Source organism: Camelus ferus, chromosome 10 (assembly GCF_009834535.1).
Source record: "Camelus ferus isolate YT-003-E chromosome 10, BCGSAC_Cfer_1.0, whole genome shotgun sequence".
NCBI classification, from domain to species: Eukaryota; Metazoa; Chordata; class Mammalia; order Artiodactyla; family Camelidae; genus Camelus; species Camelus ferus.
In genome coordinates this window covers 3532496-3549551 of record NC_045705.1, presented here as the reverse complement: position 1 = coordinate 3549551, position 17056 = coordinate 3532496, and the positions used below count along the sequence as shown (strand labels likewise).

The following is a 17056-nucleotide window of genomic DNA, read 5'->3' as shown; positions in this document are numbered from 1 at the left end:
TAATTTCATTTTGATTATTCACTATTTTTGTTCCTAAAGCAATTTCTATTCTCAGGGGGGAAAAAAAAACACTTTAGAAGCTGTGAACATCATCTTTGCTCTGTGAGATTGAGCATGTATATGGCGCTCAGTTTTCTAGGTGTATCTCTTTGTAATGCATCAGCTGCTCCTTTGTGAACTGGAGGGAGACCTTTGAGAGAGTAGCGTAGGAATGCATCCCAGCTTCTGTTTCAAGGTCTTTTGATACTGACAGTTTGAGGAGGATAGCCCCTCCCACCCCCGAGTATGAATGTTTTTATCTTCTCTTATGCTTAAGAATGTGGTTCTTAATTCCTGTGGTTCCCTAATACCTATGAGATCAAGCCTAAACTCTGCAGCCTAGCTCATTCATGGTCTGCGGTCAGTAGCCTTCTTTCTCCCTCTGAATTCTGGTTAAGCCAGTTACCTTCCTTCCACAGAGTGCACACTCCCCTGCCTGGGTGCCGTGACTCCACTTGCGAGCTCTCCCCATAACGAGAGCCTGGCTTTTCCCCTTCCCTCTTACTGACTCCTTCACAAGGCCTTGGTCAAAACTGGTCCCCAAGTGCCTTCATCAGAATTCTTGAAACCACCCAGAAAATAGAAACAAGACTGCTGTACATAGATACATTATTTCTGAGCAAGTAATTTTTAAATATTCACAGAAATTATAGCTATAAATATGTTCCAACTAGTGAGTATTGTGTAGTTGCCGTTCCTTACGGATAGTAAGGAATGTACATCAGGGTCGGTTACTGGTTTAATGAGTAAAAAACCCACAGCGTTGTGTTGAGGGTATTCTGTACCACACTGTTAGCCCACGGTGGTAACTTTACATTCGGACGTCGTAGTTCTAGTCAAATAGAGCAAAATAATTCCACTTTTCAGAGCCATGTGAAAATAACACCTTAATTTTTTTTCCTGAATTTACTTAATAAGAGCAAAGTTTTTACTTTTTTTTCCGTCTGAACTGTCTCTTAGGTTAGCAGTTTCAGAATCCAGTTAATACTTTCTCCAAGACTGATTATCTCTTCTTTTTGAAGTCCTAATATTGAATATATCGTAGATTCATTTAGGTGTTCTTCATGAACATTTTCGGTTTTATTTTTAATGGGCATATTGAAAACTTAATATAAGAGAACAGGAGAGATAACCTCACACCCTGAGTGCTCCTAACAGGTTATCTTGTTTTAATCATTAAGGTTGTGATAATTTGAACAATGCTGTAATAACTTTATTACTTAAATTGAGACCATAATTAAATAACACAAATTACAAAAGGCCTTATTCCAGAGATCTGTCAGAAAGAGTGTTAAATCTCAGGACGATGCTCGGAACACCAAACTACACATCTGTTTTGCAGATCTCGTCTCAGATTTAGGGTTATCATGTAGTTCTCATAACCATCCCCAAATCCATGGATACACATTTCTTTAGTCAAAACGATTATTCTGAAATTAAAGATACTTTGGTAAATGGTACAGATATTAAAAAACAAAAAACATTCTAAGCACTGGCTACATGTTTTAATAACTTCCAAAATAATGAAATATTCTGTGACTGAAGCTGTTTTGGAAAATAGGGTATGGTAAGGCCTGTCTTCAACAGTTGGAAGAAATGACTCTTTTTTCCTTCTGTTTTTAGAGTTGATGTAAACTGCTATTGCTAAGACAAATTGTTCATAAGATGTATATTTTTATAGAGTTATTCTCCATTTCTAAATTTGAATTTCTAGTTCACTAAACTAACCCACCTTAAACAAATTGATTGGGTTGGGGAGAGGGGTACCTTCACTTGTGTGCCATGTGTTACCCAAAAATGATACATACGTTCTTACATAGTTTCGTATTTGCTAAAGATAAAATTGCTTTAAGAAAGTAATTAAAGTTGACATTATATTTTATAGAATTTTCTACAAATGGAATCATAACCTAGTATGATTATCTTGAGATTCATTCATGTTGTATCTGTGTAGTTCATTCCTTTTCACTGCGAACTAGTGTTCCATTGTAGATGTACTACAGTTATCAGTTCATTTATTGATAAACATTCGACTTGTTTCTAAATTTTAAATTTGTGTAAACATATGCTTTCATTTCTCCTACATACTCTAAGAATTTAAGAGCCTAAATTTTTCTAAATGTTTCCAGACTGCTAACTTCTACTGCCTTTCTCCTTATTTTTCTGAATGATGTGAACCACAGCTTCAATTTTATATGGGGCCAAAATACTTTAACTACCAGATATATATTATCTTAAAGTGTCTTTTTTTTTTTCACCTTATGGGAAATTATACTGCTAGTTAAATGAGAGGAAGGAAATATAAAAAGGGCCAGTGGCTTATGGCTGGATCCTGTGCCCATAAAAGTCCACTGTATGAACCAGGCAAATCGTGTTTTCCTTTATAAAACATCCCGAAGAAAAGTTCCCTCCAGGCCAAGCTGGGACTGTCGGTTGTACTTACAATGCTGATAGCTCTGACTCCACATTCGTCCCAGATTAGCTAAGATTTATAAGCTCAATGGGAAAAGCCACCACATTTTTGTATTATTACAGAAGAAAATGAGCTAAAAATACTTGCTTCCTTTAGAAAAAGTCAAATGCTCTAAAAGAAATATTTGACCTTTGAAATACAGAAGCATGATTAAATTTTGGCTGGATTTCCTATAACTTGCTTACTTCTCCATTTTTGAAAGTCTGTCAAACTATTTATTCTTACTACCTTTGGGAAAAGAGAAGCTTAACAAACTTTTATTTTTAGCTCAGTATTCTAATTTTAGATATTTGTCAGGGTGAAAAACTCCTTAGAGATAGACATAACTTTCAACATGAACTGTTTCAACTGAAATCAGTTTTTGTAGACAATCCAATTAGGTCCCAAGGCTGATTTTTAAAACAGCTATGCCAGATATACTCACTTGCAAAATAATGTTCATATTCACCAAAAAATGTGTTTTGATAAAACTGTTGCAGTAGAATAGGTTTATTTGTATAGGTACATACAGACAGGCATTATTTTAAAATATGTAATAGAGAAAGTCTATATGAAATACATTCAGTTTATGTAACTTCATTTCATACTTATCCATATGAAAATAATTATTTTCCTCTAAGTCACTAGCAAAATGGCTGTACAACTCTGAACCAAATGTTCAACATTTTACTTCTAAAATTGTTAATTTTATGCAGTGTATTCTCTTTCACATTTACAGTACTTGGCTGAGAATACAAGGAATTATAAAGTTTACTCACGATGAAAACTCACAGTTAAACTGTTCCTTGCTGGCAATAGGACAGCCTGGGGAGGAGCTGTCTCAGTTAGCTCCGACTCCGTGTTCACGCTCCTTCAGAATCTGACCAGCTGAAGCACAGAGCGGGGCACTTGCACAGATTTCCACGTCACTCCTGTGATCTCTGTGTGAATGTGTGTGCACACACGCGTGTGTGTGTTGATGCTGAAGTGGAAGTACTGTTTTCACATTCACCTGAACTCCAAAGTCATACGTTAAGAAGGCGGGGGGAGTTGGGTGGGCCTTCTCCATAAATTCATACAGTTTTCCTCCGCAGTTGTTAACCGTTTCTTTAAGGTATCGACAAAAACGTTTTTATCTTCCATATTGAACCTAGGGAAATAAATTACTTTCACAGCAGATGAAAATATTAACAAAAGAATAAATGACTTGGGGAGGGGCCACCAAGTCAACGTTAGTTACTTAAAGCACTTTTGTCTTCAGCAAATACTGAGCTATGTAAGGATGTAGCCATTTGCGATTGTATATGTGTAAGTTATTATGTATCAATTATGCCTAAATACAACTTCAAAAATTACTTAAGACATCTAATCAACCTTAGGTTGGTTTTTGGTTTGTTTGCTTCTTTGTTTTTCCTGTAACTAGAAGTTTCAAGACTGAGCTGAATATTCATACCTGGCGTATGGTTTCTATAATCTATGTATATGTTAATTTATATCATTGGCCTTATCACATTGTATTTGTTTTCATGACGAATTCTTCACTATTTAGTTCATAATACTGATAACACTGTCCTGCCACCACCACCAGTACATAAAGTGGCGTTTTTTCCTCTTGATCCTTTCAAGTTCAGCTCAGGTGAACCTCTAGGTTAGTTACCAGCTCAAATGTAGATTTGATGAGAAGTGTGTTTCCATGGCCCTTCAGGGGGCGGGGTGCATTCTTAGGCAGCTTGGAACGATCTGCCTGCTCATCCACGGCTCTGCTTTCCTTTGTGAGTGTGGATAGTTGGTTCTGCAGTGCCTGCTGACAGTAGAAATCCAGTTGTTAAAGGCAGCAAAAAGTAAAAATTTGACAGCTTTGAACAAGCAATGGGTCAAAATTCAAAGTGGCAAAAGCATAGAGATTTTGCACATGACAGGTAGCTTTAGCGTCATAAAATAATCTTGGAAAAAGTGGGAACTTTATTTTTTATAAAATAAAAAATTATGAAAGCAGTGTGAACATTATAGCCAACTTGTTCAGTTATTCCAGTAATGATTTACTAGTTAGTGACATGTCATGATCTTGCTTTGGGCTGCAAGGAGTTCAAAACTCGGCACACAGACCCCCGAGCATGCCTTCTTTGATAGAGAGCCACAGAGGCTCTTTTCAGGATATTCACAAACGCTCCTATGTTTGGAAAGATCTGCAGCTTCCTCATAAAACCCTGGGCATCAGCCTCATCCAGGGCCTATAATTTTATTCATTTTAAAGTGTATTTGCGGCTGCCACCTCTCTCTCCCCGTTTGGAGACGGCCCGCACTCTGTCTATGGAGTGTGTACCTACTTTCAATCTGAACACCCAACCCCCACACCTCGTGGCCTTTCTCTTGCCTTTCAGTGTATCTCTCTGAATAAATCTACCTTTACTCAAAAAAATAAAATAAAATAAAAATTAAAAAATAATAAAATGTATTTGCTTTTAACATCCTCAGATTTTAGTAGCAACATAAATTCTTCAGAGTATAAGAAGCTAGTGTGTTATGGCTCCAAAACAATCATTCATTTATTCATTGTGTGTCCTTAAGGGACAGAGAAGAAATAATGAAAAAAAGATTACAATGTCATGTGATAAGTGCTAAGATCATGTTACACACGAATGCTCAGTGTTAAAGACATAATGTCTATCTGTCTATTCTAATCCAGTCCTAAGATGGAGATGAGATTATCCTGGAGTATTACCTAGAGAAGGTAACTGGTGTTAAATAATATGAAAGCAAAGTGGTCTAGTCAAGAGAAGAGTATATGAAAAAGCATGGTACCAAGAAGATGTCATGTTGCAGCCCTGCAGGTGGTGCACTGTCCTTGTTTTAAAGCCACTTCTCACTTTGTAAGATGAGAATGGGGTGGGGTGGGGGGATGTCGAAGATAGAAGATTCAGAGGAAACAAATAAACAAGCTACTAAGATGTGGGTTGACCTAGAACAGGAGGAGGTGGGGAGAAACCCATTTTTTGAGACTGGAAGAAAAGTTATAAAGGTGAGTATGAATGAAGATGGCTTTAGGGGAGCAGGACGGGATGTCAGGAGGATCCAGAGCACCACAGATGGTCCCTGACGACCTCAATGTTCTTACTTAAATGAAAGAGAGACAGAAAAGGACTTGAGTGGATAGGGGCTGAAGAGAGTGTGCTAGATTTGGAGTAGTGACCATGTGAATGTGAGAAAAAACTGACCAAGGACCCCTCCCCTCCCCCAGAAAATCAGTGAGTGGTACTAGGGGCCCAGCCAGGGCCAAAGACTATTAACTTACAACAGTGTGGAAATGAAGGAAGCGCAGTTTTAGTATCAATTCATAGTTGGAACTTACTGTGTTGAGATAAAATTTCAGGAATCAGAAAGATACTCATATGTATTTAAAATGATCAACCCTGAGTTCAAGCTTGTAGGGAAAGGGAGCTAATGGCTGGAACAGTAGGAGGCAGAAGGCACTGGGTGGAGGGAAAAAATGCAGCCCCAGAAAGTGGAGTGAGTGCATAGAAGATTTCTGGGCAGGGAATTTCTAAGCCAGTTCCAGGGTGTGACCAAGGGAGTTAATGAGTGAAATACAGTGGTGAAGCAGTCAGTATTGTTGCAGTTTAGAGATCCAGGAATTTCAATGATAGATTATGTAGGTAACTATCACTGAAAGTAGTAACTATCTATCATGAAGTAGTAACTATCGTGAATGGTATTTTAAGATACTTGCAACAGCTATAGCATGATATGAAATTGTCTTCTGTTGGTAGAAAGTCAGACATCATAAATACTACCGTTTGTTGCCTATATTTATGATGGAAGGAAATGGTAAATTTCATTTTGACGTTAGTGAAAATAAAGGTGTAATTTTTTTCCTCCATCCAAGTTCACAGACCCTCTGCATGCTGTCATGATCCTCTGATTAAGAAACCCATTTAAAGGATAGTGTACCCAGAGGGCATGAAGAAGTGGCAACTGCACGTAGTCTAGAAGTGGGGTGCAGGGCTCAGAGAGCATCTTCACTCCTGTGGACGCCGTGGTGACCGGGAGCGAGGACCCTGGAGTTGGCGGGTGTGTGCCTCAGTGAGCAGGCTCGGCTCAGGAAGGCTGCTGGGAGTGGGACAGCGTCCTCTGTGATAAAGAGGCATATCTCAGATCAAACCAAAAATGTTGAGGGAGAGAGAGTTGTTGCTTTAGTGAAGTTGATGTTTATGAGAGCTCGAGACGCACAGTGAAAATTCTTAGGGAAAGGAACAGTGAACGGATGAGAAGGCGAGAAAAAGGGCAGAGTGGTAGCGAAGGTGTACATTGGCCAGAAAGAGGTGAACGAGCCTTGAAGTCCTGGGCAGATACAAAGCTGAGGCCTGGAATGTTTGGGAGTGGGTTGAGGCAGGCCTTCTGACACCATCAGGGTCGTGGTGGCCCATGGCTTTTGCTCAGTTTCCATATAGAATCCTGCTGAGAAATTGTTGGACGCACCTGAAGATCACTCAAGATAGAAAAACCTGAAGCCGAAATGAGGCACTTGATAGCAAAGTGTAAAATGTTGCAGGAGGGCAGTCAGGGTGCCGGGTGGGGGTGGGGGTTGGTGTCTTACAGTAAATCATCAAACACTGTTCTTCTGACTTTGTCTTTTTTTTTTTTTTTTTTTACTGATGCCAAACATGCAAAACCATATGAGGGTTGGTGAGTAAAAATAAACTTTAAGAATTCTTTTTTTAAAGACCAGACTTGACATCCCACACCAAAGGAAGGATTTGGGAATATTCACCAGAATAAGAAAATAACAAAATGAAACCAAGTAGCTGAGTATATATGTTCGGGGGGTTCATAAGACTAGATGAACTTTCAGTTTATATAATCTGATTTCCAGTCACTTGAAATGGATAGAAGAACCTGGTGTTTCTGACTGGGAAGCTCAGTAACTTCTAGATATGAGTATTTCAACTTTAGATGTATGTGGTTATTAATCATTGGATTGATTCTGTTTGTTTGTGTCGGTTTTTTTCTAGGAATTAGCTCTCCGTAGCCAGTTGCCAACACTGGAGCAGGACGGTGGGACTCAAAATCCAGTATCTTCTCCTGGGATGTCTCAGGAATTGAGAACAATGACGACCAATAGCTCAGATCCCTTTCTTAACAGGTTGGTGAAGGCTGCTGTGGGCCAGCATCTGAAACAGATCATGGCTTTCAGATGATTCTCTCTGGTACTTGTAATAAGCTGTTTGAACGTCTGTGTGGGCCAAGACCCATAGCTGTAAATGAATCTCTCCATAAATGGCGAGGCTACAATAAAACGTGCGGACTAAAGGCCGCCTCCTGTGAGAGGAAGGGTGCTGTTCAGGCTTGTAGAGGGGACTCTGATTCAGAGTCACGTGTGTGCGGGCTGCCTGTGCTGTTGGCTGACAGTTCCGTACAGACTCGTGAAGGAACATGTGAATGCCTTTCTGTGAAAACAAATGAGCTGCATCTCAAACCTACTTAGGGCCACATTGTAAAGATCAGTGGAAGGAACTTTCCACCCAAGTGTTCAGCCTGAGAGGTTTCACCACTGCAGCACTGTAAGGCCTCATGTTCAAGGAGATAAAAAGCAAGGTGGTGCCTCTTTCAAAAAAATGCATTAATATTAAAGAGTATTTGAAATAAACGTAGTATAGGAAATGCTTTTTAGTGAATTACCACAAATCTTGGGTCTCAGGCGTATTACAAAGATGTTATACGTAGCGCTGTGTTTCAAAACTGCAAGCTGAGGCAGATCATATTTGTCGCCTAGAAAGCCATTTAAAATTAAGATTTGACTAAGTTCATTCTTCTAGGTGGTAAAATATTTATGGAGTTCCAGTTTTTAAAAATGTGGAACGAATGCTTTCTGGTCTTTGTGCCTTTGGGTCTTCTGTTGTTGTTGTTGTTTTTTAACCACTTTTAAACGATGCACTTTTAAAAATAGAGGTTTTCTGGTTTAGGAAGGCTGTTAATGCTATCCTTTCAGTTCTCACCAGTTGAACTGAAAGAACTTCATGATCCTAAGAAAAACAAAATATCTTGTACCAAAATACTTAGCACAGTAGGGTTTCCCATCATTTGCTCTCTTAAGATTAGTGCTTATGCCCTCACTGGTAGGTTTGGTTTTGAGGGCCATCTAAAATCTATTTTAGATTGTATATACTCTTCTGGCACACAAGGTTGAAAGTTCTGCACTGAGTGTATTTATATACGATTACAGTTCTGAGCGTAAACTGACGTTAATCAGCAAAGGTCTAGCCACAGAACTATTTTTTTCCACAAGGAAACTCAGATCAGTATAATTTCAGTGCCTCTCTTACTGAAGGCTTGTACTGACCTGAGGACAAAATTAGGCCACTTAGAAAAACGCATCTCCTCCTGACAGTCATTTGTGCAGACTCTTTCTTAAAACTTTTGATGGGAACTGAGCTACAGTTTAAGACGCTATTTTCTGGTGAAATTCAGAATGGAACATCACCAGTGTTACTCGTCTCAGGGCAAAGTCCTATGTCCACTCTCTGTAGTAACCCCGGTTTCTAAAGCGCACATCTGACTATAGGCATTTCTCTGTTCAGAAATTCTTGATGGTTTTGCATTGCCTGTTAGTCCATCTGTACGTATTCCTTAAGCTGGAAACACTTGTTCCCCTCCCTTGCCGTCGAGTTGATTCTCAGTGTGGAACGTCCGCTTATCTCCCTTCTACTCCGAGATCCTTCAGGGACAGCTCCCCTGTCCCCTGCATGGCCTCTCCCCGGTGCTTCACAAGCTTTCTCCTCTTTGTTCTGAAAGCACTCTGCCGCACAGCTGATGTATATGGCTCCTTAGAGTATTTCTTCACCCCGTCAGTTGCAGGGAGGTGGTGGTTGTTAACCTCTGTATCCTCAGAGCCTAGTCTAACGCCTGTCTCGTAGTAGCAGATGCCCATTGAGTGTTTATTGACGGAGGGCGGGGGGCTGCAGGCAGTGGGGTTGTGCTGGGAGCAGCTTCTAATCAGGGAAATGGCCCTGTGAACTCTGTCCTTAACGAATGCCTGTGTGCTTCCCCTGTGGCTTGGAAGGAACTCTGAACAACTGTGTAAATTCAGCTCTTCCGTAACAGAGTCCTAAGTGTCTTGATGTGTTCCCCTCTTGCTTAGCAGTGGGAATAGACTGATAACTAGGCCCAGGCCTTTGTCCCAGATCAGGACAGGCAAAATAAAACAAACCACATCCTGAGACCTTCTCCGAAGTGGCTGCATTGTATACAAAAGGTCTCAGAGGCAAATTTGTGTTTTCTTGAATCTGTGTGAGGCTTTTGAATCTTGCCAGAATCTGGCAGAAGCGTCAGCGTAAACCAGCGGTTGCAGTACGCAGAGTGAAGGGGAGGGAGAAGGCGGAGAAGGCATTGAGTAATTTGGGAAGGAAATTTGAGGGACTGAGCTTTCAGTCTTGGGCAACTGTTAGAGCTGGTTTTTAAAGCTTAGTCATTTTTTTGCCTTTTTACTTTTGTGTAAGCTAGACAGCTGTTTAAATGTCGAAGCTGTGGGGAGAGTTAAAGCTCACAGTGTCGTCAGAGACCAGTAGGAATAATAGTTGCATGTATTTCACACTTTGCTGTAAGATTTTCTAGAGTTAGTAGAACCCCAGTTTTAGTTGATGCCACCTGGTGTCTGCATGCTGCTAGCTTAGGGACATGTTCCATTTATGAAAGTAATATTCTGAGGATATTTACCATACTTGTATGTAAATCTGGGAAGCTTTTTATTTAGCCTGAAGTAAAAATCTGTCTTGGCTCATATTTTTCTGTTTTTCTCAGGGTATGTGCCTTTGTAGTTTTGGGGATTTGTTTTTAATCTTTCTTTCAACTGGAACTCTCAGTTCTCCTGTCTTATGCTGAAGTGTTTGTTTAGAGTTTTCCCCCCTGAACAGAAGCAAAGGAGATCAGGCTATGAGCATTCTTATCTTATCGGCAGTGACTCATCTGTTTTGGCCCAGTCCAAAACGGAATTCTGGTTCTTTATTTTGGGTTGATTTTCCTGACTTAAACTCTCTGCTTGAGAGCTGGGAATTTAGCGTGAGTCCAGTACAGACCTGCCTCTGCACCCACCTGGGGGCTGTGTTTTGACCTGTGCCTGTGGCTGCCACTGCGTGGGGAAGTGAGACCTTGAAACAGACGAGCCCCTAGATTCAAATGGTATTAGAGAGAGAAAACCTACACAGAGAGTTTTCTGTCAGCTGGGAAAAACTAAGTATCTTCTTTTCCCCTTGCTGCTGCCAAGCCAGGACCCTAGGGGCAGTCTTGGCCCCCAGAGTTGCCAGCTTCAGTTAGGATGAGCTTGTCTATTTCAGGTCAGAGCACAGGGCCTTTGAACGGGCCCTAAAGGAAGGTGCTTGTTTCAGAGGCTGCAGGGCAGGAATTTGCACTAATCCTCTTTGCGAATCATGCTGGTACTCAGCAGGTGTTTATTTTTACTTTGAAATCTTTTTTTTTTTCTTTTTTAATTTTGTGTTGGTCTTTAACTCCGTCCTTTGCAGTGGCACCTATCACTCCCGAGACGAGAGCACAGACAGCGGACTCAGCATGAGCAGCTACAGTGTCCCGCGAACCCCGGACGACTTCTTGAACAGCGTTGATGAGATGGATACAGGTTGGTGTTCCTTACTCCTCGGGGAAATCGAGCTCTCAGTCCAACGGAGTCGTTCCATTGCGAGGGCTAGTCAGCTGTCGTGAGCAAAGGTGATTCGGAAGAAAACCGATCAACATCCTGTAAACGTCAGTTCAGATTGAGCCTGCTTTGTTTTTATATGGCCCTTTGAAATTTAAGTCTTTTCCCAGTTTTTAAATGTCATGGATATCTGGGCTGTATCTGAACAAAACTAATGAGATGACTTACTGTAGCATTTAAAATATTGAGTTAATTGGCAGGGCAGTCGGGGACCCTTAAAGAAGCCTCTGTTACATAGATCCGTGTTCTTAATTTTGGAGCAAGATCTCTATATGTGATTCATCTGTCTCTTTCTACGTATGATTCGTTGTTTGTTTCTCTCTTTTTTGTGAGGGCCTTTGGTCCAATGTGGGCTCAGGAAACCAGGTGGGAAAGGCGAGGTGGTGGGGCTCACCCACTTTATTGTAGAATAAAGTTAGATATTAGAATGGTTAGGGGCAGGGGTCTTGCGGGAGCTGAGAAACACCCGCCTCACAGGGGTAATTAAGGAACCCTTTCTCCTGTGGCTTACCTGGGACCCTGGAGTCACACGAATTGGCAGGGAAATGAAGCCGTTCTCCAGCTAGCTAGTTCCTGAGCTAACAGCTTCTGACAGTGTTGGCAAGTCTTCTGTGCCTGTGCTCAGCCAGCCTGGGGCTTTGCTGCCTCCTGGAATCCACACCCTCTTCTCCTCATCTAAACCTTAAGTCATCCGTAGGAGTCACTTCAAACCTGTCTCATTCATAACACCCTTCCTCACTCCTCTGACCCTCATCTCTCTCTTCTCTAAACCTTTATAACAATGGTTTATATTAGTTTTGCTGAAAGTGTGCTCCGTTGATGCGCTAAGGGATGCTGATGTTGTCGTGGACGAGAAAGGTTCCTCGGCCAGGTGAGTTCAGGAGACCCAGAAGCAAAGCTAGGAAGATGGATTTATCCAGGGACTTCTGGGAGGCTTGTTGTTGCTGTTGTGAATGCGAATCTCCCAAGAGTGGGGTAGCTTCATCCAGTTCTTTTGTTTTATTCTGTCCCCCAGTCTGTGCTCATGAGAAAGATGGGTCTGTAGCGTTTGTTCTTGTATTTTATCTTATCATGCTGTGCGTGTCTGGAAGAGAGGCAGGTAGCGATGCTCTTGTGTCGTACTTGTTCTTTCTCTCTCGCTGTATACAGTTTTCCAGGGGATTTTTTTTTCATGACCCCCTTCAGTGCTCAGCACACAGTAATAAGCAGTCAAGCTGTCGGTTCAATATCTGAACAAATGTTGGAGCAAAACTAAATAAATGTGTGTTGTTTTCTTGCTGTCTGTGGGTTGTTTAGCCTAAAATAAACCCTGGGTGTCAGCTGAGGGTCAGTCAGGAATGCACGTCTTTGCCTGTGCGTTTCTGCATCCTCGCATGACACAGCTCTGATGTTAGCTTTTCAAAAAGGACCTATTCTCTCTCTCTCTCTCTCCCTCTTTTCCAACTAGGTGACACTATCAACCAAAGCACCCTACCCTCACAGCAGAACCGGTTCCCAGACTATCTTGAAGCCATTCCTGGGACAAATGTGGACCTTGGAACACTGGAGGGGGATGGAATGAACATAGAAGGAGAGGAGTTGATGCCAAGTCTGCAAGAAGCTTTGAGCTCTGACATCCTTAATGACATGGAGTCTGTCTTGGCTGCCACCAAGCTAGATAAAGAAAGCTTTCTTACATGGTTATAGAGCCCTCAGGTAGACTGAATTCTGAATCTGTGAAGGATCTAAGGAGATAAGACATATACCTGAAATTCCCAAACAAGCCGGTTGCAGCCTCCTGGCTCACACAGAGAGAGATGAACAAACGTCCAGCAAGACTCTTCTCGCCCGCTGTTCTGCTCTTCCTTGTCCGTTGCTGCTGTTAATATATTGCTGACCTCTTTCATAGTTGGCTCTAAAGAATCAAAAAAAAAAACTTTTTTTGTTTCTTTTGCTATTATAACTACTGTTTGTTTTGGGGGCTGGGGAAGTGAGCCTGTTTGGATGATGGATGCCATTCCTTTTGCCCAGTTAGACACTCACCGATCATTTAACTAAATACTCAGACTTGGAAGTCAGATGCTTCATGTCACAGCATTTAGTTTGTTCAAGCAGTTGTTTCTTCAGCTGCCTTTGGCCGGTGGAAAGACACAATTTACTGGTCTGACAAAGCCAAAAATGTTGTATCTGATGTTAAGTACTTGCGCTGATTTGAAGAGAGAGCTGAAACCAAGGCTGAAGACTGTTTTACTTTCAGTGGGTTTTTTCCCCTCCTAGTGCTATCGTTAGTCACCTAGTGACCTTGATTTTATTTTAGGAGCTTATAAGGCTGAGACAACTTCCATAGAAATATATTAATTATTGCCACATACTCTAGGATAGGTTTTGGTGGGTTTTATTGTGGGTTTGTTTTTGTTTGGGTTGGTGGGTTTATTGTTTTTGTTTTTGTTTTTGTTTTTTTCCTTTTCCAGAACCTAGGCACGCTACCATAGTAGTGAGCTTGTTCATAGTCGTAGCTTGGGACAGTTATTGTAGTTCCTTCGGTAAATCTACGTTTCCTGGTTTTTTACCATCTTATTTAAATCTTGATTATCTGCTCTCTCTATATATACCCACACACACACTTACAATGTTTATGATAGTGTGATAGCAGAATGTATTTTTAAGTTTTCCCTACTTCCCGATTTATTGTAAAATGGTAGCTTTGAATGTATGCATTTAGAACACACGGCTAGTAGTTGATATTTCACAGGTAGTTGAAATCTGGTTGGGGCAGTCTGCAGATGCTTTGTGGTAGTTTAGTGTTCTAGAAAGAACTGTCGTTATGGAGAGTGTGAGAGGAGTCCTGTGTGCCCTCTGGGCGCACAGCGGAAATTATCTGATGAATTTGAAAGAAGCAAACAAGAAATGGCTTTATTATCCCCTGGCTACTGCCTCGGACTGACTTTCAGTCTTGGCGGGAAATCACTGAGTTAGGTTCATAACGTATATGACAGACGTAAGCTTTATTTAGTGGTTTGCCTTCCTTTAGCTTTGAAAGTTTACCTTCGCCTTAGTTTTGGAAATAAATTCTAGTACTTTAGTTCTCATTTGTAATGAACACTTTAAAGACTACATTGAAATATTTCCTACAAGATTGTTCTTACTTATAAGACTTGCTCCTACTTCTGTATGCTGAGAATTGACCCTGGATAGGAAATAGAATACTGTAAGGTTATGAGTTAGCTGGGAAGGTGATCAGATTAATGTATATTGGTAGTTGAATTTAGCAAAGAAATAGAGATAATCATGATTATAGTTTTGTTTTTACTGGAAGAGATATAACTAGAGTATGTGTCTACAGGAGTAATAATGGTTTCCAAAGAGTATTTTTAAAGGAACAAAATGAGCATGAATCAACTCTTCAGTATAAGCTATGAAGTAATACTTGGTTGTGAATTATAGTGGCACCAGCTAGCACCTCTGTGATTAAGGGTCTTTCAGTGTTTCTAGAATAAGCCCTTATTTTCAAGGGTTTATAACAGACATAAAATCTCTTTTCCTGTCTAAAACTGCTATTAAAAGCCTCAGCTTGGGAAGATAAATGTTTGGGTTTTTTTCCTTCTTCTTTCTAAACTACAATATCTAAGTATTTTGACCCTTAAATTTAGAGGAGTACAAAAGTTGGAAGTAAGAAGTTTTATATTAAATACTTTCAGTGCTCAAAATGCAATCACTGTGTTGTATATAATGATTCATAGGTCGCTCATTCGTAATAATTGACTCTTAAGACTATTAAGAAAACAGCAGAAAGATTAAATCTTGAATTAAGTCTGGGGGGAAATGGCCACTGTATAGATGTATTGATTTTTTTTTTTTAAGAGCAGTAATGAAATTCTGCCTAGAATGCATAATTGAGCTTGTGGATGATACAGCATGTTGGTTTTTTATGTGCAGAAGATCAAAGCTACTTGGAAGGAGTGCCTACAATTTGCCATTAAGCCACAAATTAAGATCTTATGTATCATCAGAGTAGCTTTAGATTAGGGGAGGGGGTGGGGATGTGGGAGGGGGTTGTGAAGACTTAGTGGGACCTTGCTAGAGAACTTTATAAGCTTCTTTTTCTTCAATAAAGACTTGTCTTGCATCTTGCTGTCATTAAAGGCAGTTGTTCCTAAAATTTCAATCACCTAAGTACACCCACAAAAGAAAAATGCAGAGTTCCTCATTTCCCCTCAACTTCAACGTGCCCAGTTGTACCTCAGTGTTGTAGCCGCGCCATGGTGCCCGGCAGACACGGCGCTCTGAGCTCACGTGCCCTCCGTGCTGACCTGAAGGAGACCTTAAGAGTCCTTTCTCTTTCTGAGTTTGAATCACAGCCTTGATGTAGTCTTTCTTGTTTTATGTCCTTGTTCCTAATGTAAAGGTGTTTAACTGCTTCTTGGTTGTATTGGGTGGCATTGGGATAAGATTTTAACTGGGTATTCTTGAATTGCTTTTACAATAAACCAATTTTATAATCTTTAAATTCATCAGCTTTTTACATTTGTGTTCTTTCCAGTTAGGGCTTCTTAGATCTACTTATGGTTGATGGAACACATTGATTTGGAATGTCAGGTTTTCCAGAGCACTATTTGTTGCAATAACGACTTTCTAAACATAGTGCCTTTTATGAAAAAGGAAAAAAAGAACATAAGTGACTTTTATACAAGTAGTGTTGCTGTTTTAAGTGTTCATAGTAAATAGATGCATTCTATATGGAACCTTGGCAGAAACACTAAAAAGAAACTAATTCACAGTGTAATTCATAATTCTTACCAGTCAGTGTTGAAACTCAAAAGAGTGCAAAAGTGGGAGACAGTAGCCAGTGATTAACAATTTCACAGCTTCTGCACATCTGAGAAATGAGTGCTCAGGTGAATTGCATCCTTCATAAGCACGTTTTTATAAGAATTGTGGGTGTGCCTATCTTAACAATTGTCTTCTGTATCTTGAAAAAGTATTCTCCACAGTTTAAATGTTTTATATTAGAGAATTCTTTAATGCACACTTGTCAAATATATATAGAGAGTACCAATGTTACCTTTTTATTTTTTGTTTTAGATGTAAGAGCATGCTTCTATGTTAGGTACTTACATAAATTGTTACATTATTTGTTCTTATGTAATACCTTTTTGTTTGTTTATATGGTTCAAATATATTCTTTCTTTAAACTCTTCTTTGTTGTTTTTAACGATTGATGTATTCGAAACTTTTTCGGATTCTTAATGGTTTTCCAGTAGAACAAGTACTGGTAATAAAAGGAGATTATAGTGGCAACTGGTAGACAGATTAACCTTAAGGTCAGTTTGGCATTTGAGACTTGTAGTATGGATACAGTTCTTTGAACTTTATGTTCTGGAATCTTCCTACAGACCATCCCCGTCAATAATAGTGTGTAGCAGAATCATGTCTCCTTCATTCTTAAATGATTTTACTGTATGTAGCAGCACAGAAGAAACTGTTCTGTTTCTTTCAAAATAGCCCTTGGTTTTATTTCTCCAAAATATTCTCTCATGGTCTCCAAAATAGGATACTTACATTAGTGAAAATTATTAGTTTCTGTTTTATAAATAAAAGCACTCACAAATTTAGGTGGTAGGTCCTGAATTTTGAAAAAAGAAGTAGATTTGGTTGTCTTTGAAAATGATTTATTTCTGTTTGTGTATATAGCATCTTCCGTTGTTGACACACATCATTTTTGGTGAGGCATATCTGAAAACTATTAGGTATGATTTCTTTATGATAGTAGAACACTATTTTTGTGAAGCTTGAAATTTATTGTTTCCCTTGTGCAAAATGTAGTGGTTGTACATTTTAGCCCAAAACCACACCTTGTGTCTGTGGACACCACACCTCTTACT

General features: G+C 40.0%; 1 protein-coding gene across 8 annotated transcripts in view; it reads left to right on the top strand.

Moving 5' to 3' along the window:
* Positions 1-16371, top strand: part of YAP1 (Yes1 associated transcriptional regulator) — a 108539-nt gene extending 92168 nt beyond the window's left edge. For 6 of the 8 annotated variants that reach the window (XM_032488271.1, XM_032488269.1, XM_032488273.1 and 3 more), the window contains 3 exons: positions 7501-7631; positions 11005-11117; positions 12643-12881. In XM_032488271.1, coding sequence (XP_032344162.1) covers positions 7501-7631; positions 11005-11117; positions 12643-12881 — 483 coding nt within the window. Of the gene's footprint in view, positions 1-7500; positions 7632-11004; positions 11118-12642 lie in introns of all 8 variants that reach the window. The other 2 variants (XM_032488267.1, XM_032488275.1) reach the window with 2 other exon arrangements.
* The last annotated feature ends 685 nt before the right edge of the window (positions 16372-17056 follow it).